This window comes from Strix aluco, chromosome 24 (assembly GCF_031877795.1).
Source record: "Strix aluco isolate bStrAlu1 chromosome 24, bStrAlu1.hap1, whole genome shotgun sequence".
NCBI classification, from domain to species: Eukaryota; Metazoa; Chordata; class Aves; order Strigiformes; family Strigidae; genus Strix; species Strix aluco.
The window spans coordinates 9,743,121-9,763,738 of NC_133954.1; the positions used below are offsets into that span (position 1 = coordinate 9,743,121).

At 67.1% G+C, this 20,618-nt stretch overlaps 1 protein-coding gene across 1 annotated transcript; it reads right to left on the reverse strand.

Moving 5' to 3' along the window:
- Positions 1-417: 417 nt before the first annotated feature.
- Positions 418-18,844, reverse strand: JUP (junction plakoglobin). The gene is made up of 15 exons (XM_074849565.1): positions 18,765-18,844; positions 8,826-9,058; positions 7,567-7,820; positions 6,831-7,069; positions 6,140-6,341; positions 5,397-5,541; positions 5,006-5,109; positions 3,678-4,016; positions 3,101-3,256; positions 2,837-2,956; positions 2,517-2,667; positions 2,315-2,436; positions 1,982-2,021; positions 1,501-1,668; positions 418-1,284 (listed from the first exon to the last, which is right to left on the reverse strand). The coding sequence occupies exons 2-14, from the start codon at positions 9,049-9,051 to the stop codon at positions 1,523-1,525; spliced, it is 2,244 nt and encodes a 747-aa protein (XP_074705666.1). The 5' UTR covers positions 9,052-9,058; positions 18,765-18,844; the 3' UTR covers positions 418-1,284; positions 1,501-1,522.
- Positions 18,845-20,618: the final 1,774 nt, after the last annotated feature.

Consider the following 20,618-nt stretch of genomic DNA (forward strand, 5'->3'; position numbering starts at 1 on the left):
TCTGCGCAGAGAGGAGACGCCGGTGATGCTGCCTAATGAACAAACATCTTAATTACTGGGAGATTTTACCTCCTGCCAGAGCAGCCAGGCGCCTGGATGGAGCCGGCACGCTAACGACCTAGGCTGGCAACGAGTCCGGGGGCAGGGCTGGCAGCGGGGGCTGCGGTGCCGGGGCAGCGAGCGGGTGGCCGGGACCTTGCTGAGCATCGTCCCCGCGGCCACCACCTGAGCCCTCGGCCGGGCACAGCGGTGCAGGGGACGGGGACAAGCATGCCCAAGGCCACTCCGCCCCACAGGAGGGAACGGCCAGTGCCAGGCCCACGGAGGGTGGTGGCCACCTTCACCCCGGCTGCCCCAAGGGGACTCGCTGCCCCTCCCCAGCCGAAACAAGAACAGGCTCAGGGCAACACGGGGCTGGGGGGGTTATTTTATTCTTTGCTTTGGTCTATACAAAAACAACTTACAGAAATAATAAAATCTTCCATTCCTGAACCACACTTCCAGTAACTGTCCATCCCTTTCCGGTGGAAGCATAAAACCACCATCAGATCCAGAGCCTCTTGAAAAAATGTGTTAGATAAGGGAGGAGGGGACAGAAACACACCACTCACCAAAAAGAAGGGAAACGGGTTAAAATGTGCAACAGAGATCGGTACAAGGACACGGTTCCTAACGCTGGAGTCACTCCTCTATGGGTATGGTAGGATAGGCAGGTACACAAAGTCAGCTCCCCAACGGCTGATCGGAAAGAATTAAACCGCAGACACCCCGATGGCTAAAACGAAGGTCCTGGGACACGGCACCCCGTGTTTTCCGCGAACTCCGGATTGGCCTGATTAAGTCAGAGTTCGCAGAAAGCAAAGGGTTTCCCCGTGTTAGATTCCTTTCCTAGAACACTAACACGCAGAACAAAGAGTGGGGAAGTTAGAAAGCACAAACTTAAAGACGGCCAAAGCCGTTGGCACCATATTAAAAATAAAAAAGAAATATATATTCATAGAAAAGACTATTTTGCCAATGAAAGGTCGCTAACGGTGCAGGGTTTGTGTGTTTTAAAGCTTCAGAAACAGTATCTTGGATGCTGGATGCGGCAGTAGGTGCTCGAAGCAGTCCCAGGAGGAAGGACCTTCTCCACAGACCCACAGCGAAGAAAAAAAAAAATAATTGAAAAATAAAACCTCTCGTGGGAATGGAAAAGTTTGTCTTCTCAGGCACTTCTGTCTCCCAAGTCCTTCTTGCGAATGCTCAGCTCTGGGGCCACCCTCTTCTGTACGGAGAAAACACCTGCGCGCGGCAGGAGAGCGCTCCCGTTACTCGACCGAGGGGGGTTTTGGAGGAGACCAGAGCCCAGGGGCCCCCCAAGCCCACGGGGCGACGGGGACCCCGCGGCAGCGCCAGGGACCCCGCGGCCCCGCCGGATACTGCCCCGCCCGCCTCCCCCCACCACCCACCCCGCTGCGGGGCCGAGCGCGCCCTCGGTAAGCGCCTGGGGGCAGGTACCTGGCGGGGGGCTGCGGGGGGGTTAGGCGAGCATGTGGTCAGTGAAGGGCGCTCGGACGCCGTCGCTGTAGGCGTCCATGGGGTAGTCCCCGTCCATGTCCATGTGCATGTCGATGGGGTCCAGGGGGATGTCACCCGAGTACATGGGGCGGTAGCCGGGGTCCAGCTCTGTGGGGAAGGGACGTGGCAACCTCAGCTCCTGCCGGCAAGAGGCTTCCCCAGACCTCAGCCACCCTCTGTCTGGTCCTCCCCCTCTGGCAGCGTGTGGCCCGTGGGGCTTCAAAGGACACAAGGGCCACCCACCTGCCCCGAGCCCCTGGGCCAGCCCGGGCACGCAGGGGAGCGGCTGCAGGTGCTCCCAGGGGGGCTGAGCACCGCACTGAGCGCCCCCAGGCAGGCCGGGCTGGCACTTTGCTGGGTTTTAAACCCAGCCTGGTTTGGCACGATGAGGCTCCGCAGGAAGAGCTGCTGCCGTACTCACCGTCTGAGTAGGGCTCATTGATGGGGATCATGCTCTGAGCCTGCGAAAGAAGGTGACACGGTTGAAGAGGGGATCGGTGCTCACGTGTGCACGATGCTCGGGGGCTACGTGGTGCCCAGCCCCATCCCGGGTAGTGGGTACCGACCCAGGGCTGCCGGAGAGCTGGGCCCACAGCCCGGCCTCCCCCCGCCTCCCCCCGTTTGCCGGTCACTCCCGTCCGAGCCCTGGTCAGAGGTGGCAGCGGCAGCTTTTGGCGGCAGGACAGGGCCATCGCCAGGGACCCCCGTTTCCCCAGGGAGAAGGGCTCGTCGCGGCGCCCAGCGGGACCCTCACCGCCTCCCAGGCTGCCGGGTCGTGCTTGAAGAGGGAGTTGGTGAGCTCCACGGAGACACGCTTCCTGTAGTCGGGGTTCTTGTCCTCCGAGATTCGGAAGAGGACGGCGGCCGCGTAGGTGGCTGCAGGGGAAGGGCAGCAGCCTCAGCGCCGGTGTCGCGCGGCGCCGAAGCACCAGAAGCCCTGACCCAGCCGCACTCACCCGTCCCCTCGTTCCTGGAGTGCAGCAGCTCCATCAGCGGAGCCGAGGCCCCCTCCGCGTCGATGGCATCTGCCGCCTCCTTGTCCTGGGCCAGCTCGCAGAGCACGCCGGCCGCCACGCGCTGGATGTTCTCCACCGGCGAGTAGAGGAGCTGTCAGGAGAGATCAGCGGCCACGTGAAGCAGCCGGCGAGGAGCCGTCGTGCTCCTGCAGTGGTCTGACACCCGCGCAGGTGCTGCCAGCCCAGCGCCGTGGCTCCCTGGCCCTGGCACCATGGGGCTGTGACAAAACGCAGCCCCCGTGTCCCCCCCAGCCCCTGACCTGCACGAAGAGAGGGATGGTGTTGAGGCGGAAGATCTCCATGCGGTTCATGGGGTCCCGCGCCAGGATGTGCAGTGCCCCCGTGCATCCCTCCACAATCTCTTCCATCTTCACTCCGTCCTGTTGGGGGACAACGCTCAGCCGGGGCCCCGGAGCCGCCGGCTGCGCCCCACGCCAGGGCACAACCACCCTGAGCGCGGGCACGGGCTACGCCCCAGGGACGGGCCAGCTTTTGGGGCGCCAGGCTGTGCCGCGGGGACTCACCGTGTAGGGCTGCTGTGTGCCGGCTGCTACGTGCCGCTGCGCGTCCTGGTGAGCCTTGACCAGGAGCTGGACCAGGCGGGGGATGACAGCGGCCTCCTGGAGCGGGGCATGGTTGGCCGGGCACAGGGCCAGGTTGCGGATCAGGCCTATGGTAGCCTGGAGGAGAGAAGGGGGGAAGGAAAGACTCGTCTCAACCACGGATCAGAGCAGCACGTGCTCCCCACGGGACCCGCAGCTGGGCCCCCCTCCCCGCCTGTCCCACCCCATCCCCCTCCATGGCTCAGGCTGACTTCAACTTCCTCCCGCAGCAGATCCGGCCGGTCCCCGCGGGGGAGGCCGGGGCGAGTATCGATTCCAGCCGACCGGCGGCAGGAGCCGTTTCCTCCATTAGCTGCCGTCAAGGACGTGGCCCAGCGGGACCAGGGGGCTGCAGCAGCAGCGAGCCACCATCACTCCATGCACGGCACCAGCTGCAGACCCCCTGAGCAGCACATCCCATCACGGGCCAGCAGCTGGGGGCTCGCTCGAGCCCAGCCACTGGGTCCCCCCAACCCCCAACACCCCCCTAAGCCCCTACCTTGACCAGTGGCCACTGGTTGGGCTGGTTGAGGAGCTTGACGATAGCGGGGATGCCGTAGTTGAGCCGCACCGAGTTCTGCGCCATCTCGGCCTCGGGGTGCCGGCTGGTGAGGTGCCGCAGGGCGCAGACGGCCGGCTCGGTGATGTCCTCCTTGTCACCCGCCCGCAGGATGGTGTGGATCAGGGCCTCCACCCCGTTCGACTGCGTCACCAGGGTCTTGTTCTTGCTGTTGTTGCAGGTCAGGTTGGAGAGGGTGCCGGTGGCACAGGTCAGCACGTTCACATCGTCGGAGCTCAGCTGGTTCACCAGAATCTTGAGGACGCCGTCCAGGCCCTCCTGCGGGAACGGGAGGTCGGATCAGCCCCCCCGCAGCCGGGTCTGGGCTCAGCCAGCGGCTGGGCTGCAGCTCCACACCCGTCCCGGGTCTCTTGCCCGGGCGTGGGGGGCCTGAGCTGCTCCCCGGGATGGGCTCTGCCCAGGCCCGAGCAGGCAGCAGTGGTGGAGAGGCAGCTTTGTCCTCCCTCATCGCGCCTTTCCCCGTCCCCCACAGCCAGAGCTGCTTCTCCGTGACACCAGCTGCTCCCGCCATGTGCAGCTTTACTTAGAGTTTAATGTCTCCAGCAGCTTTTCTCTGCCTGGAAGTGCAAACAATGCACCCGCCAGCACTCCCCGAGCGCTCCCGGGGTGACCCCGGTCCCCGCCGTGCAGCCAGCAGCGGGGCAGGAAGGAGTTAAAGGCGCCGTGGCCACGTCCCCCCCTCAACCCGCAGAGCCAGGGATGGTTACACTGATGGTTACACGCCAGCCCAAATAGTTTCCGCGCTGCATCAGGCGCTAATCTGCGGCCCCAGCAGATGGGAAACGCATCAGGAGGCAGCCCAGGGCTGGGGAGCGCAACCCTGGAGCAGAGCTCGGGGTCACCCTCGCGCCGGCTGCGGCTCAGCCCCACGGGCCCAACCGCCTCGGCAGCGGCTCCGGCAGCAGCTCCCTCGCCGGGGACGGGCCAAGCAGGCCGGCAGCACCCGGGCAGGCTGCCGGGGCCCCCGGAGCCAGGGCAAGCAGCAGCCCCGGCCACGTCCCGCTGAGCCCGAGAAGGGAAGCGGCCTCCGTGACGCCGCGCAAACCCTGCGGCAGCGGGGCTCGGGCACAGCCGGGCATCCCCTCGCGCTGCCCCCGCCCGCGGCTCACAGGGACCGGGAACGGCACAAGGACGTCGCTCTGGATTCAGCCTGGCACAAGCAGAGGGCGAGGGGCAGCCCGGCCGCGGGCACGGAGGAGCCTCTGAAACGCCGCGTTGAAGCGCGACTCGGGGTCCCGCAGACTCACCTGTTTGGTAGCCACGTCAGAGAGGTTCCGCAGGGTCCAGAGGCAGTTCTGGACCAGCCTGGGGCTGGAGCTGGTCAGGTGCTTGCCCAACGCCTGCATGCCGCCTGCCAGGGAAGGAGACACCAGCCCGTCGGGAAACACCCAAAGCTGCCCCAGCGGAGAGGGGAAGGGAGAGGCAGCGGGTCTGCGTGGCCAGCGTGGGCCATGTCCCAGCCAGGCCAGATCCTGCCCACGCACGCTGCCAGGAAAGCACCTCAGGAGCCTTTCAGAGCAAGAAACCGGGCCCCATGCGGGTGGTTTCACCAGCTGTGAGCCGGCACCCTCAGCTGCACCATCCTGCCACCCCCCTCCTCCTCCTGTTGGACACCGGCTCCGCCTCAGCCCCTCTTACCGGCCTCAACGATAGCGGGCTTGTTGCTGGGACACACCGACAGCACCTTGAGCACCCGGCTCGTGGTCCAGAGCAGCTTCTCGTAGTTGTAGCTGCGCATGATCTGCACCAGGGCCTGGGGTCCTCCATTGGCCAAAATAATCAGCTGCAAGACAAAAGCGCCAGGGTTGGGGCGTGCGGCGGCTCTGGGCTGCCGGGACCACCCTGACTGGTGCCAGGACACGGGCCGGGCCGGAGGTGCAAGCCCTCGGCAGGCAGGAGGGCTTCGGGTCACCCCCGCCGGGGCTGAGCACTGCCACAGCCCCCCCGGCCACCCCAGCCCTGCACACCAGGGTCCCTCGCCCCACGCCACAGGCAGGATGGGCAGCAGCCCCCCGCCCAGCCGGCGTCAGAGCAGGTCCAGGGGCCAAATCCCTGCATGAGGCCGGGACAACTTGTGTGCAGGAGCGGAGCAGCCAAAGAACAAAGACAGAGGCATTGCCTGGGGCAGTGAGGGGAGAAACCCAGCCCGGCCGATCTACCGGCCAGACCCAGCCAGGCTGCGCTTTCAGGGATGCTCCAGCTGCAAGAGGTCAGACGCGGCAGCGCTGTGGCTGCCACAACCGCTCCGCTGGCAGCTGCGGCCGGGGGCACATGGGCCAAGGCGGCGGGAGATCCCTGCCCCCTGGACTGTGGCTGCGAGGAGCAAGGTTGGGCAACCACCCTGCTCCTGCCCACCCCCCCCCGCAGGACCCCGCGCCCACCTTGCTCTCCTGGTTCCCATAGGCGAGGAGCTGAAGGCAGTCGGTGGTGATAGCCAGGAACTTGGGGTTGTTCTTGTTCAGCAGGGGAACCATCTTCTGCAGGCCGTCGGCCAGGCGCACGGCCATCTTGGCCCCTTCCTGGTAGAGCAGCAGGTTGTGCAGGGTGGTGATGGCGTAGAAGAGGACCGACTCGACCGGCGAGCTGCAGGCAGGCGGCACGGAGCCACGTCAGTGCGGGCAGCTGCCTCCGGGCTCGCCAGGCTGCCAGCGGAGCCCGCAGGGCTACCCCGAGCCCCGACTCCCACCCGGCACCCATCAGCAGGACCCGGTGCGAGGCCACCGTGCCACGTGGCCACGGGGTGGCCCTCGGGGAAGGGACACCTCCTCCTCCAGGCAGAGCAGAGCCTGAGCCCCGTCTCCATGGACAAGGCAGCGTGGGGGACTGCTCCCCTCCTCCTGCCCTCACACAGGCTCCAAAGGCAGCAAATCCCTGGGGCTTTCGCAGGCTAAAAGGCTCAGTCAAGGTCTCCCACTCCCTTGTTTTGGCGGCAGCAGAAGGAGGACTCACGTCTCGGGGCAGCACGAGCCCTCCCCTCCTTTGCCCCCCACCCAGGCACTCGCCTGGCTGCCAGCCCGGGAGGGAGGGCTCGGCTCTGCCGTCCTCTCGGGACCCCCCGCCAGCACCCCGTACCTCAGCATCCTCACGAGGGCTGGGATGCCGCCGGACTTGAAGATGGAGAGCAGGCCCTCGCGGTGGTGCGAGAGGTTGTGCAGGATGCTGGTGGTGCAGCGCGCCGTGTCCAGGTCGCTGGTGCTCTGCATGGTGCGGACCACGGCCGCCACGATCTGGGGCGACTGCATCAGGGCGCGGCGCGACGCCTCCTTCTTGGAGAGCTGGTTGACGATCATGGCCGCTTTGCTGACAACCACCTGGGGGGGGGAGAGAATCCAGCGGGTGGGAGGGGGTCCCGCTGCTGCCCGTCACAGCAGGGACAGGAGGGACCCCGTTCTGCGGGGGAGGACGGCGCTGGAGCGGCAGAGCCGGCACGGCCGCGCAGGCGAGGATTGCTATTTTTAACAACCTCATCCACGATGCTCCGGGAGCTGCGCTGCCGCTCACAGCAGTCGGCAGCACACGGTCGGGTCCGCGGAGCACAGACACGCTGCGGGGGGGGCGGGCAGGGGGGGCTGGAGGGCCGAGAGCCAGCGAGAAGCGCTCGGCGTCTGTGCAAGGCCAGGGCAGGAGCGCTGAGCCCGGGCAGCGAGGAGACGCGGCGGGCAGACCCCAGAGCTCCGTCGAGAGAAGCAGCCGGACGGCGGCCACGGAGCCCCGCGAGGGCGGGAGCTGCCATGCCCGGGGAAACGCGCCCCGCACGCCCGGCAGCGGAAAGCCCAGAGCCGAGCGCAGGCAAACCGCGCTTCCTTACCGGGTCCTCGTCGTTGAGCAGCTTGGTGAGCTCCGGGATGGCGCGGGTGGCCAGCTCGGCGTCGTCCTGGTAGTTGATGAGGTGCACGATGGCCGATTTCAGCATCTGCGAGGGCTCGGCCAGGCGCTGGACGTTGGTCTGCTGCCCCTCCAGCTGGGTGGTGATGAGCAGGGAACGGTCCTCCACCGTCTCGGGGTACATGGCGGCCCGGACGCGCTGGGCCCGGGTCATGGCCAGCTGAGCCTCCATGTCCGCTGCGGGGTAGATGGGGAGGCAGCGTTAGAGCCGGGCTCTCTCCGCGGAGTGTTCCCAGCCCTGATTTCCAATTTCAATTAGCTGAGCAAGAGCTTAGCGCAACGACACCGGCAACATCAGCAGCCCCAGCACGCTCTGCAAGGAGCCGGTGCTTCAAAGTGTAAACAGATACAGCAGCCCAGAGATAAGACAACACTCAATTAAGCAGCATGATTAGGCAGTTGTCACACAAGGCCCATTAATTAAAAAATTAAGGATATTTGCAACTTGGGACCAGCTGGCACTAGGGATTAGGAGAAGGACGCAGAAGCCTTCCCCATCCAGGATGCCAGGACAAGCAGGACCCGAGGGGCAGAGACGCTGCAGCAGCCACCCGCTGTCCCACCCCTGTGCACAGGGACCGGTGGCGCTCGGGGGGGCTCGTCCCTCTCCAGTGGGCTCTGCCTCCCAGGGGAGCTGGTGAATAAACCTCCCAGGGCCCATCGCTGACGGGGGAACCACCGAGGCGAGCGGAGCAAACCAGCCCTCTTTTAAGGGCTAAAGCTGGGGGAAGCATCTCCCTTGGCTTTGGGGGCTGCGTCTCCGCCTGCTTCGCCCTCGCAGCGCTGGCAGCAGCCGGGCCGGCGGCGGGGCTTTACGGCACAGGCTGGCAGCTCTGCCAGCCGCGCTCAGACAGGTTTCCCGAGCAGGCAGGCGGGCAGGCAGGCAGCGGAGCAGACGGCCGACCCGTGGGCCGGGATCAGCTGTTCCTATCCGGAGCCAACCCACCGGCGCGCTCGGATGTGTGTGTACAGCTCAGCACCGGTGCGGGCTGGCTGCGCGCCGCCCCTACGCCAGAGCCTCGCGGCGCGGGAAGGAGGACAGGAGGGAGCATATTTTAGGCAGCAACAACTCCCGGGGTGTGGAAGGCGGCGTGGAGGAGTGCCCAGAAGGAGCAGGGCTCAGGGGGGAGGCAGGAGCTGAGCAGCCGAGCTCCCAGACGCGCCCAGCCCCGCAGTCCCTACCTTGCGCTTGGCTCTGGCCCTGGCCCCCTCCCTGGCAGTAGCTCGTGGTGGTCGTCTTCTTGATGGTGTACTGCTTCCCGTAGACCTCGTCATCGTCCCCGAGGCACTTGCTGCTGACCGAGGGCACCTGGGTGTTGACGCCGGAGTGGATGCCCGAGTCATAGGTGTAGGTTTGCTGCCACTCCGTCACCTTGATGGGCTGCTCCATCATGTTCATCACCTCCATGGCTGCTCTGCAGGGCAGGGAGGGGAGAAGTTACGGCTCTGGCAGAGCCCAGGTCGCAGCAGCACCCTCCCGTCCCTCTCCTGCCCCGAATCGCAGGGCAGACCCCGGCGCGGCAGACCCCGGCGCGGCCCACGCGCAGACCCAGCAGATCGCTATCTGCCCTCCTCCCCCACGCGAGATGAAAGGCGGCACCGGGATGACGAACCCCCAGCTCAGCACTTTGCTGCTCCTGTTCAGACACGAACCGCGGCTGCGGCTGGCGCAGACCGCGCGCGGCTGCCTGAGCCCTCAGCCAGCGCCTGCCGCCGTCGCCGCGTCTCACCGCCTCGGCGGCAAAGCTGGAGCAGGCTCTGCCCGGCACGGAGGGACCCCGCAGACAGACCCCCCCAGCTGCCCACGGGCTTTATAAACACCAGTTTCCAGAGACGGGACTGGCAGAGAGCTGGGGACAGCCAGAAGGCTGGAGCTCCAAGAATAAAACGAACCTTTTTAGAAGCCGTCTGGGACACTCCTAAAGCACATAAAAATAACCAGGCAAAGGCACCGGCTGGGCTCTCCCATGGGTGCTCAACACCACAGACACCCACGGTGTGGCCCAGGGCTGAGCACTCCCCACACTGTGCCGAGCACCACGGCTGCGTGGTGCCAGGACAGGGCGGCCCAGCGCACCCCAAAACTCCGGGCAAACCAGCAAAGGATGCTTGCGAGCAGGGCTGGGGTTCCCTTGTCTCTAATTCGGGGAGGCAGGAGCACTCGGGGATTAACCCCGGAGCTCATCGGGGCAGGCGGACGCTGTGGGGCTGTGAGACATCAGCCCCATATCCAGCCCCCGCTGCACGGCCGGGATGGGGGGACAGAGACGGCATCCAGCCAGCCCCACCGCCGCGGCACCCGCCGGGATTTCTACCCCTTCCTCCGGCCGCGCAGGGCTGGGGATGAGTCAGAGTTTCAGAGGCGATAAGAGGCGACGGGAGCAGCTGCCGCCCGGCGTAGCTGGGTGCAGCAGCAACCGCACTCCCGACCAGAGGCGTAATCACCCCCTCCACCGGCCCCGATTCATGCAGTGAGCTGGACCCGGGCGGCCGCGCACCCCCGGCTCCCCTCCCGCGGCCGGCACAGCTCGGGGCTCGCAGGGACCAGCCGGGCTGGTGCGGCAGCCTCGGGCCCAGCACCCTCCTCAGGGGAGCGAGGGGAAGGGGGCACAAGCCCCCCACCAGCCCCATGCCGGCGGCTGAGTCAGGGCGTCGGGTGGTGGCCGAGAACGCGGCTTGCGTGGGGCGGCACGGCAGGGCCCAGCGCGCACGGGCTTGGCGCGGCTCGCCCCAGCGCTGCCGGCTGTTCCCAAGGAGCGGCCGAGCCCTCGTGAGCCACACAGGGAAAAATCCCAGCCCAGGCACACTCCCTCATTCCCGGGGAGCAGCGGCTGGGGGGAGGCAGGACCCCTGCCATGCTCCCATCCCCCCGGCTGGGGCATCCTGCACCCCGCTGTGTCTGTCCCCCCCTCAGCCACCTTCCCGGAGCCACTGCAGGGCGCTGCTCCTGTCAATTCAATATTTTTTGAGCTGTCGAGCAGCAATCTGCAGACTAAGTCCTGCTCTGGCTTTAATGGGTTGTGCATAATGCATGTTTATAAGGCAGCAGGAGAGGGACCCACTAATGGAGGCCGGGGGGGCAGGCGGGCAGGAGCCGGGGTTTCCGTTCAGGGCGGCAGGGCGGTGCGTGACGCACGGTGCCGGGGGCGAGGGGCGAGCCCAGCTCCGCTCCCCACCCCGTGCCAGTGCGGGGTTTGGCCGGGAGAGCCCCTGTGCCGGGCCGGGAGTGCCGCAGACCCCCTCCGGGAATCGATGAGCTGGCGCATCGGCCTTTGGAAGAGCCAGTCCTCCCGGCTGGGTCACCCCGGCCACGGCGGCAGAGCCTCCAAGTTGCGTCGGGAAGCCGGAGAAGAGCAACACCAAATCACGCCCGAGGAAGCGCGACGGGCAGGAGAGCGCTCTGCCGGCACCGCCAAGTCACCGCGGTGCGGGAAATGGTGCCAGACGTGGCACCTCCCAGCTGTGGCACCTCCTGGCCAGGAGCTGACAGGGATGGATGAGGGGAGAGCGGAGCCAAGGGTGGGTGTAAGGACCCCCAGGCCGGGACAGGGACCCTGGGCAGCAGCGAGCCAGGGCTGGCAGCAGGCGCTGGCGCTACCTGCGCCGTCAGTTGACTGGTAACATCTGCTCTACAATTTACAGGCGCTTGACAGACACTTAATTTTCCAAACCTCCAGGAGTTGAGCTCAGACGGCAGCTTCTGACAGGGCCCTGCATTATGCATGAGCCACCCCTGCCACCCCCACTGTCTGCACCGCCAGCACCCCAGGGACACCAAAAGCCAGCAAAGCTCCTCAGAGCCCCCGCAGGAGCTCGGGTGACCGGCCCCAGACAGGCTCCAAGCACCGTGTCAGACCCCCCTGAGCACGGGGCCCTGCAGCAGCGGGGAGAGAGGCCACGGGGATGGGCATCACACGGCTTGGGGGGCTCTCCCTCCCCACGAGCCCCCAGAACGGACCACGGGCACCTTGTTAAACGCAGGACCCATCCCTCCCCTGGAGCATCACCCGCCAGCAGCCCTGGGGGGTTTGCTCAGGGCCGCGGGCAGCCAGTGAGGCCAGCGGCACCAGAGGTGCCAGGGCCAGTGGAGCAAACACCAGACGCTCCAGCGGCGAGCCGTGACATTTTCTGAACCTTGTGTCAAGTGTCCCCTGCTTGTCACTCAGCGAGGGCCCAGGGCCTGACAGGAGCTTCTCCCCCATCCTCAGCTGCCCTCCCTCCTTCCCAGCAGGATCTGAGCAAGACGGGCAGCCCCAGGCTGGGGTGCAGGTTATACCTGGGCTCGCAGGAGCCGATGACCCACCACGGGCGACGCTTCTGGTGGCGAATGGCTGCGGTGGGGCAGGACGCCCGCCAGCGGTGGAGGGGAGCGCAGCAGTTCACGTGGCAGGGAGAAGCAGGGGGTATTTGGGGCACATGTGAAAACACCCGCCCTGGAGGGGTGAGCCATGAGCAGGGGGGATGCCGGGGTGGGCCGAGCCCCCTCCACGACCAGAGCAGGGGTAGGATGATCACTGCTGGGTCTGACCCTCAGCTCCCCACCCTCGGGCTGTTACCAGAGCAGGGAGCAGAGCCCAGAGGGGTCCCACCGAGCCCTGGCTGAACCCCCCTGCCTGCACAGAGCTGGGACCCCAGGGAAACCAGACTCACTCCTGGGAACATCGAGAAACCCCCCACGAAACAGTGAGGCAGATGTGGGGACCCCACAGAGGGGACAGCAGCTTTGGGGGAGCACCTCCAGCCTGCCCCCAGCACCACGATGGGAAACGGGCTGAGCTGCATCGGGGGCTTCAGCCGTGGGACATGGCGGGGGCTCCAGCCACCCCCACGCAGGGGAGAGCCAGGAGAAGGTTAATCCCTCTCCCACCACTTCCCGCAGCCAGGAATGCCGGGGAAGGCAGAGGAAGCTCCCGCAGCTCTAAGGCACCGGCCAGCGGCTCATCCGCCCCCAGAGCCATTTGATCAGTGTCCAGGCGGCATCGCTCCCCCGGGACACCGTCTGGGGAGGAAATCTCCAGCAAACACGCAGCCCCGGGCCCGACCAGCCCTTCCCTCCGGCTGCCGGGAGAAGCCTTCGGCCTCACACAGGCGGAACAGAGCCGTATGGCTCAGCTGCCCAGAACAGCAGCGGGGAAGCCACGAACGCTGCTCCGTGCAAAAACAGCTCCTGCCCAGGGACTCCCTTGGGGTGAGCAGCCATGACCCCCAATGGGGGGGTCACCCCTAAGTGAGCAGGCGGGGGGCACGGAGCACCCCCACATCCCAAGTCCCAGGCAGGGGCTGCACAGGAGCAGGCAGCAGGACTGGGGGGGTCGGTGGTGCGAGAGGCTCCAGTCTGCCCTCACCCCGCAGCCCCCCACAGCCCCCCTGTCCTTGCACGGATCCTTCCTGGCCCTGCCGGGAACGGGCAGCAGCAGCGCCGGAGGTGCCCCCACTCAGCAGCCGCAAGCGTGCGAGGGGTGAGCTCAGCTGCGGGAAGCGTGCGAGGGACTGCAATTACAGTCACTGAGGCTTTTAGGAAAAGGAAAGAGGCAGTTAAAGCAATTCAACAAATGCAGTGCGAGAAAAGACTCTATTTTAGAAGCACTTATGCTACACACAAGCCATCTCCGGTCCTCCCCACCCTCCCCAAGCAGCCGGGGATTAGCAAGCAGCCGGGGATTAGCGACCCGCTCGGGGAGAGCAGCCTCAACATCCGCAGCACCGCAGCCCTCCTCGGGGCAAGGGCACCCCGAGGTCCCCCACTGCTGCAAGCCCCTGCCCAGCAGCACCCAGAAGCGACACCGTCGCACCGAGGGCTAACGAAGCTGGGGCAGCCGCTAACGAAGCTCCCGCAGGCACTGCAAGAGCCAGCGCGTACAAAAGCTTCAATGGTTCTGAAGAGGATCCCTCGCAGGAACGCACGGCAGGAGGTGGCAGAGAAAGGAGCTTTTCAAGACCTCACCAGCATCAATGGGAAGCATTAGAGTCAGATCCCGCTACCACGAGCCCTTTCAATGGGGCTTTACAGTGAAGATAAGTGGAAGGATTCAAAGGGGAACGAGAGCAGCTTGAAGTTTAATGAGGAGGAGACGGGCGATGGGGGATCGGCCTCTTGTTAGAAAGCAGGCTGTAACGGCGCGAGGCCGCCCGGGCCCGGGCCCTGCACACAAAGGAGCCCATGGCCTTTGTTCGCTGATGCTCGTATGTCCCGAGCGGCTCCCGGCCGCCCCACCAGCTCCGACAACTTCAGGTCACTCGGGGAGGGCAGCGAGGGCTGCAAGAGCCGCTCTTCAGACCTGCCTCCCTCACTGGAGGAGGCTCTAAAACCCTTTTTATTTTTCAGCTGCTCCTGACAAGGTTAAGTTTGAGCCACTGACAGCCCCGTGCAAAGCCCCCGCTCCCGTTATTTGGGGTGAGCCGCGTCCCCCGAGCGTGGCAGGACCAGGCTCCCAGCAGCAGAGCCGGTCCCGGCAGTGCGGCACCTCCGCCGCAACCTGCTCTGCTGAACTGCTGCTCCCCATCAAAGCAGAGCACGTTCCCCGAGCCTCTGGAAGTGCCTCGCCTTCACCCGAATTAACAGCTGCTGACAGCTCTGGCACACGCCAAGTCCAGGCTGTAATATTCTGGCACTTCACATCACAAAATGACAAGGCATTATCCATCAAGTGCTCTCCCGGTACGAGGGCAGGCACAGCGCCGGGCACGACACCCACCCTCCGGCAGCAGGCTGCGGGGTGGCCGAGCCCTCGCACGGGCACCTGGCACTCGTGCAAGAGCTGGGCCAAAGCCCCGTCTGCTGCACCACGGCCTGGGCTTCCCCGAGGAGCCCCGCTGCCCACACCGTGCCCTGCACGGCCCCGGCTCGCCCAGCGTCCCCCCCCCGCCCCACAGGCACAGCACTGATCCACCAGCCTTGATTTGGGATCAGATCCCCCTCTCACAGCTCTTGTGCCGTGCGTGGCTGGCTCTGCCCACGTGGGGTGAGCCCCACGGCAGGGCCCCGGCCCCAGGAGGGTTCTCCCAGGGACATTCGGACCATCGCGGGGTCCCTGGCAGCGCATCTCCCCTCCCCATGTCCCCAGCTGCTGGCACAGACGCTGCCATCCGCGGGGGCACCGGGATCGGGGGGGCCCATGTGGGCACACCCCCTCCTCGACTGGAGTTTGCTGATCTCATTAGCAACTCAGCTGGGAAGGATGGGAACTTGCCACTTGTCCGTGGAAAGGAGAACTGGTATGGTGCAATTAATCACAATAACTCCATCTGGATAAAAAAAAAAAATCATTATTTTGTTTTAAAGAGCACAAAGAACAAGTTGTCCTTTAAGAACATGATAATTGCAGGCTTTAAATGTAGGCTCTGAGGCTGGCAGGCTGTTCCCAGCTCCAGTCATGACGTCCAGGAACGCGGGATTTTGCCACCTGGCCCCGGTGCTGCTGGAGGAGCCGAGGTGGCAGGGAGGGACGCGGGGCTGCCGAGCCCCGGCTTAATTTCTCCATCCCATTGCATTACATCTGTAAAGCTCAGATGCTTCACAAGAAATTATCACCAACACCCGTCAGCACCCGGCCTGTCGGAGCAAGTTAATGATTTGTCACCGGGGCTCTGCCCGCGCGTCACAGCGATTACGGCAGGGCTCCTTCCAGCAGCCAAAGGTCTCTCCCCCGCCAGCGAAGCACAGGCGCTTCACCCAGCCACCCACCCCCAAAAGCCACGGGGGGGACCACGGCGCACCCCGCACCACAGGGTGCCCCACGGCACAGGGTCTGTGCCTCCCCCGGGAGGGCACGGCCGCTCCCTTGCCTTCCCCGCCTCCTGCGGGTTTGATCACCCGGGCGTGGGATATTTGGAAAACACCGAGCGAGCATTCCACCCCCGCCCCGCCGCCAGCTCCGGCCCCCACGCGGGGTCTTGGAAGGAGCCCGAGGACTCGCTGGGCTCAAGCGCAGCCGTGGCGGGGGGACCCGGCGAGCCCCGGCATCCGCAGGCACAGCGCGAGGCTCCGGCCCCGTCTGCGAAGCCATCGCGGAGCCGAGCGACTGAGGCACGTCGAAATGCCTCTGGGCCTGTCAACAGCCACAGCACAACCCATCAGGGCCAGCGTATTTAGACGGGTATTTCAAACCTCTGCCTAATTAGAAACATCTCCATCTCCCCCCGCAGCCCTCGACCAGCCGTGCAGCATTCCCACGCCAGAGGTGGGGGCGAGGAGCTCTGCCCATCGAGGCACCTGCGCGGCTCCAAAGCCAACCCAATTTAAGCACAGACGTGATGTTTTGCTGCTTAGGTCAAGTTTGAAGACCTGAGGGAGTACCTGCACCTTCACACCCCCCCGTCCCCCACCGCTTTGCCACACAGTGTCCATGGGGAAGGGGGGTAAAACCAACCCTCACGAAGCAGAGAACGCTGCAGCGATTCAAGACACCGATGCAGCCCTGGTGTCCCCCCGAGCTGCCACCCCAGCACACACAGACCGACCTGGGACACTCCACGGTCTCATGGGGCTGAGAGCCACCACCCAACCCCCGGCTCTGGGTGATGCCAAGTGCCCCCCACACCCCGGCTGGGTGGGAAAGCACCACTGGAACCAAGGTAAAAGCTGAAGTCCAAGGTAGGCTGGTACTGATTTAATAGAAATTAAATTTCTTTTTAACTTCTCTTAATTAGAAGCCAGTCTAATTTAAACCTTCCAGACTAGCACAAGCCTCAGTACAGATGCTGCAATTAAAGTCTTGCGAGTTCTCTGCAAAGAGGCTCCGCTTCCCCAGCCTGCGAAGCGGGGGCCAAGGGCAGCTCCGCTCCCAAAGGCTCTGCCATCTGCGAGCGGCAGCGCGCCCGGCAGCAGCGCCGGCTTAAACCCCGGAGATCTGGAAGTGCGATAAAAAGCCAAATCCCATCAAGTGCTCCCACACCAAACCACAGCCTCGAAGGGAAACCATCGTCACAGGAACAGCCTCAGCTGAAAAAGCCGTGCAGCTGCACCCCACTGCCTGCCCCAGCTGCTAGAGCTGATTAGGGATTTCAGGTGGGGGAAACAAAGGGGAGAGTTAATGGGATTAGGACAGCGCTGACCATTACACCCAAACACGGCGCTGGGACCAGAGGGAAAATCCTCCAAGGTCCCCGGCTGCAGCCAAGCCACGAGCCACCCGCTCTGCTGAGGTGGTCCATGAGGCACAGATCACTGGCGTGTTGGGCCCCGGCACCCCCCGGCAGCCCGGCTCGGCCCCACCGGGACGCGGGCGCTTCCTGGAGCCAGGGAGGACGCGCCACATCGCCCAGACAATGGACTGGAACCGTCATTGTCTGGGCGCGAGGGCCCTGCCGCAGCCGCCCACCTGCCCCCGGCGCCCCGCCAGCGTTGGGGACCCACATCTCCCCCAGCGCCCACGCAGGAGCCAGCCCTGGAGCGGAAAACCCCCCTCAGCCACTGATGCCAGGAGCTCTGCGCGTTCCCGTCCTGATGGCCAACTTGTTTAAGCCAAATTAGCAGTAAAATGGGTTTTTCATAATACTTTATGGAAATCCTCCAAAGCGATGAACAATTACAGGCTTCAGATGTGCAAAGGCTGTTGCAGCGGGTACCCCACGCTCTTCCAGCCGACTGATAAAACACCAACAAGGACACAGAAAGGGACCTTAAAATCTCCCCAGCGCTGTTACCGGCTGGGCCGGACACCGGCTGCCCCCGAGAGCGGGGCCAGGAGCGGACCCTGCGGGCACTGCACCCCCCAGATGGGGCTGACAGCCCGGAGCGAACGCCCCCGGCCCCGCTCCAGCCCCGCGGCAGCTGGCAGCGAGACGCCTCGCCCCCGGCTCCCCGCCGGCAGACAGACAGACAGACACGAGGCCGCCGGGTGTCGGGGCTGGCAAGTGGGACCAGCGCCCAAACCAGCACGACACGGGCGGGAGCTGCGGTGGCTGCGCCCAGCCGGGTCACGGGGCATCCTCAGCCCCCACCAGCGCAGGGAAGCCGACGGGGAGTATCAGGGGCTCACCCAGGCACCCCAACAGCATCGCGGGAAAGCCAAGGGGGCACAGGAACGCGGCTGAAGGCAGCTGCCGTCACCCCCGCACGGGCAGGACAGCGGCGTGGGTCACCCAGGCCCAGCCCCGGCCAGCGGCCGTGCCCTCCCGGCCGGCGTTGCCGCTCCTCTCGCCGCACAAACGTCTCGCCAAGTGGCTCGCACGACAGCCCACGTTTTCCCTCTCGGGGCAACTCCCAGCAATGTTTCAGCATTATCCTTTCATCCGTGCTGCAAACCTGATTAATTAAGCTAATCGCTCAGCTAACGCAATTAGGGTGCTCTGTCCTCTCCTAACACCCGAGTTTCGCTCCCGCCGCGTTTCCCGGCGCGGGTGCCCGCTGTCAGCTGCTGCCGGGGGGCTCGGTTGGGACACCCCCTCCCGCCGAGCAAAGGCGTGCCCACGGCTCCGCCATCCCGGGTGACGCGAGGCCACCCCGATCCCTCCGCGACCCCCTGGGACCCCCGGCCACGCGCTCCGCGAGCCCGGCTGCGGGCGAGGGGCAGCCCCGGGCAGCGCGGCGGGGACGGACGGTGGCCTCGAGCGGGCGCCGGCAGCACGCGGCCATCGGGCGTGACTCGCGGCACGGCGGCCGCGGCACCCAGCAGCCACGGGTGACGTAAGAGCCCCACGGCCACCTGGGCGAGGAGCAGCGTGCCAAGGCCTCGCCCGCAGCCCCGCCACCGCCCCGACGCCTCGCCCGCGGAGCCGCGACTCCGGGCGGTGCCGGGGACGAAGCCGCCGCCTGGCACCGGGGCGCGGGGACGCAACTTCCCAACTCGCTCCCGCGGCACCGGGCGGGGACGGGGACAGCGCGGCCGCCCGCGGGGGGCTCACCCCGGGGACCCGCCCGCCCGGCCCCACGCAGGACGGGCTCCGCCGCCCCCGCCGCGGCCCCCCGCGGGCCGGGCCGCGCTCCCGGGGCGGGGCGGGGGCACAGGGCGCTGCCGCCGGCGCGGAGCCCTACCCCGAGCGGCGGGACCGGCCCGGAGCGCCCAGCACGGACCCACGGGTGCTCCCAGCCCGAGCGCGGCCGCTCCCCAGCCCAGGACACCCGGTTGCCCCGGCCCCCTCCCCCCAGCTCCGGGCCGGGCCCCCCCGGGCCCCGCTCACCTGCGCGGCGCTTCCCTGCGCGGACACTGGCGGCCGCCGCGCTCCTGCCCGAACAAAAGGGAGCAGCGCCCCGCGCGCCGCCCCGCCCCCGCCGCGCGCCCCGCCCCGCGCCCCGCCGGACCGCTATTGGACCGCCCGCACGTCCGTCAAGCCCTTGGCACGCCGGGCACCGCCCCCGCCGGACGTGTTTATCCGCTCTCCATTGGCGGGGGCGCGGCCGCCCCGCCCTTCGCCGGCAGGTGATTGGGCAGCTGGGCGGGGTGGGCGGGGCGAGGCGGCGGGCGGGGCAGGGCGCGACCGGCCGGGGGACCACCTGGGTGACGTCACTGGGCGGGGCGGGGGCGGGGCCAAGGACCCTCCCCGGGGCGGGGCCAGGACGTACCTGGGCAGGGCGGGGGCAGCCCCGGGGGGGCGGGGACCCCCGGGCACGTACGTGGGGTGCGGGGACCCCGGGGGTGCGGGGAGCCCTCCCCCCACAAGGCCGACCCCTGCGAGGGAGCTCGGGCCCCCCCGCGGCCTCGCCCCTGCGTGTCCCCCCGGGCAGCGCCCGCCTTCCCCCCCCCACCCCCGGGCTGGGCACCCCGGGGCTGCAGCACCCGGCCGGGAGGGGAGCGGAGCGCGGGGGGGCTCGGGGCTCCCCAGCTGTGCCCCCGCTCCCCCCGCCCGCCCCGGCCTGGCCAGGCCGCCATCGCAGCCCTCGTGTGGCCCCGGTCCCCCGCAGCACCCACGGGCAGCGGGTCCGGCCCTGGAGCATCACCCGGGCCCGGGAAGGGGCTTCACCCCCCCGGGCGGGGAACCTGCGGCAGGAGCCGGCAGCGAGAGGCGCTGGGGGAGGGCTCGGGCGCTGCCGCCCGCGTCACCCCCGGCCCCGGCCAGACTGGTCCAGCCGGGTGCTGCCGCCGTGTCCCGGCTCAGCCGCGTTCCGCCAGCCCTGGGTGAAGCCTCCGTCACCCAGCGCCTGCGTCACCGGGGAGCACCCGGCACCAGGGCACGGCCCAGCCCGCGGTGGGACCCTCGGGCCCTCAAAACCTCATTTATGTTCTGTCTTGGTCAAGGTCAGGGCATTCAGGGAAGAGCAGCGCTGCCTTCGTGGCAGTAACCCAGGCTCACCCCCCCGCATCCCACCTCATGTCCCTGCTTGCCCCCCCACATCCCACCCCTGCACCCCCCTGCAGCCCGGCTCTGCCGGTCCCATGTGCCACGGGGGATGGTGGCCACACTCGCAGCCCGGGCCACTGCCGGGGTCACGCGCCGCTCGCAGAGCTGCTACCCCCAGTGCCGGACCCCACGGGAGGGACCGCGGAGCCGCGAGGGGACCCCGGGGACCCCGGCCCAGGGCTGGGGGGGGCTTCTCCCGGCGCTGGCAAGAAGCCGTGTGCCCCAACGTGAGCCTGGGGCTGGCGAGGGGACGCTGTGCCCAGGCGCGTGTCGGAGCGGGGTGCAGGCCCCGCGGGCCCTGTGCCACCCTCGCCCGGTTTGTTGGGGAGATAAACAAGCCTTTGCCCCCCGGGCCGTGACGCCAGCGCTGGGCTGAGCTCTTCCCGCTGATCCGGGCTCAAGCGCCGCCGGCCGCGCCCCGCCGGGCTGTCGCTGTGACCCATCGGTGACAAACCCCGCTGCTCCCGAGGGACGGGACAGCCCTGCCCGGCGCAGGGACGCACAGCGCTGCCTCCCCTTAGCTCTGCCCCGAGCCCCCAGCCCTGCCCGCGGGTCTGGGGGCTCAGCCCCGTCCCCCGTCCCGGTGCCCCGCGCAAGGGCAGAGCTGGGAAAGCCCTGGTGCATGGGAGCTGCGGGGCAGGGCAGGGTGGGGTGCTGGCAGCCTCCCCGCCGCCCCCTTCTTCCCTTCCCTCCCCC

Bases quoted from the DNA above. Each gene is read 5' to 3' on its own strand.
- JUP (XM_074849565.1), bottom strand. From the start codon at position 9,051: ATGGAGGTGATGAACATGATGGAGCAGCCCATCAAGGTGACGGAGTGG. The intron at 7,821-8,825 runs GTAGGGACTGCG...TCTACCCCGCAG, and splicing joins GGGCCAGAGCCAAGCGCAAG to CGGACATGGAGGCTCAGCTG. The intron at 5,110-5,396 runs GTAAGAGGGGCT...CTTCCCTGGCAG, and splicing joins GCCCGCTATCGTTGAGGCCG to GCGGCATGCAGGCGTTGGGC.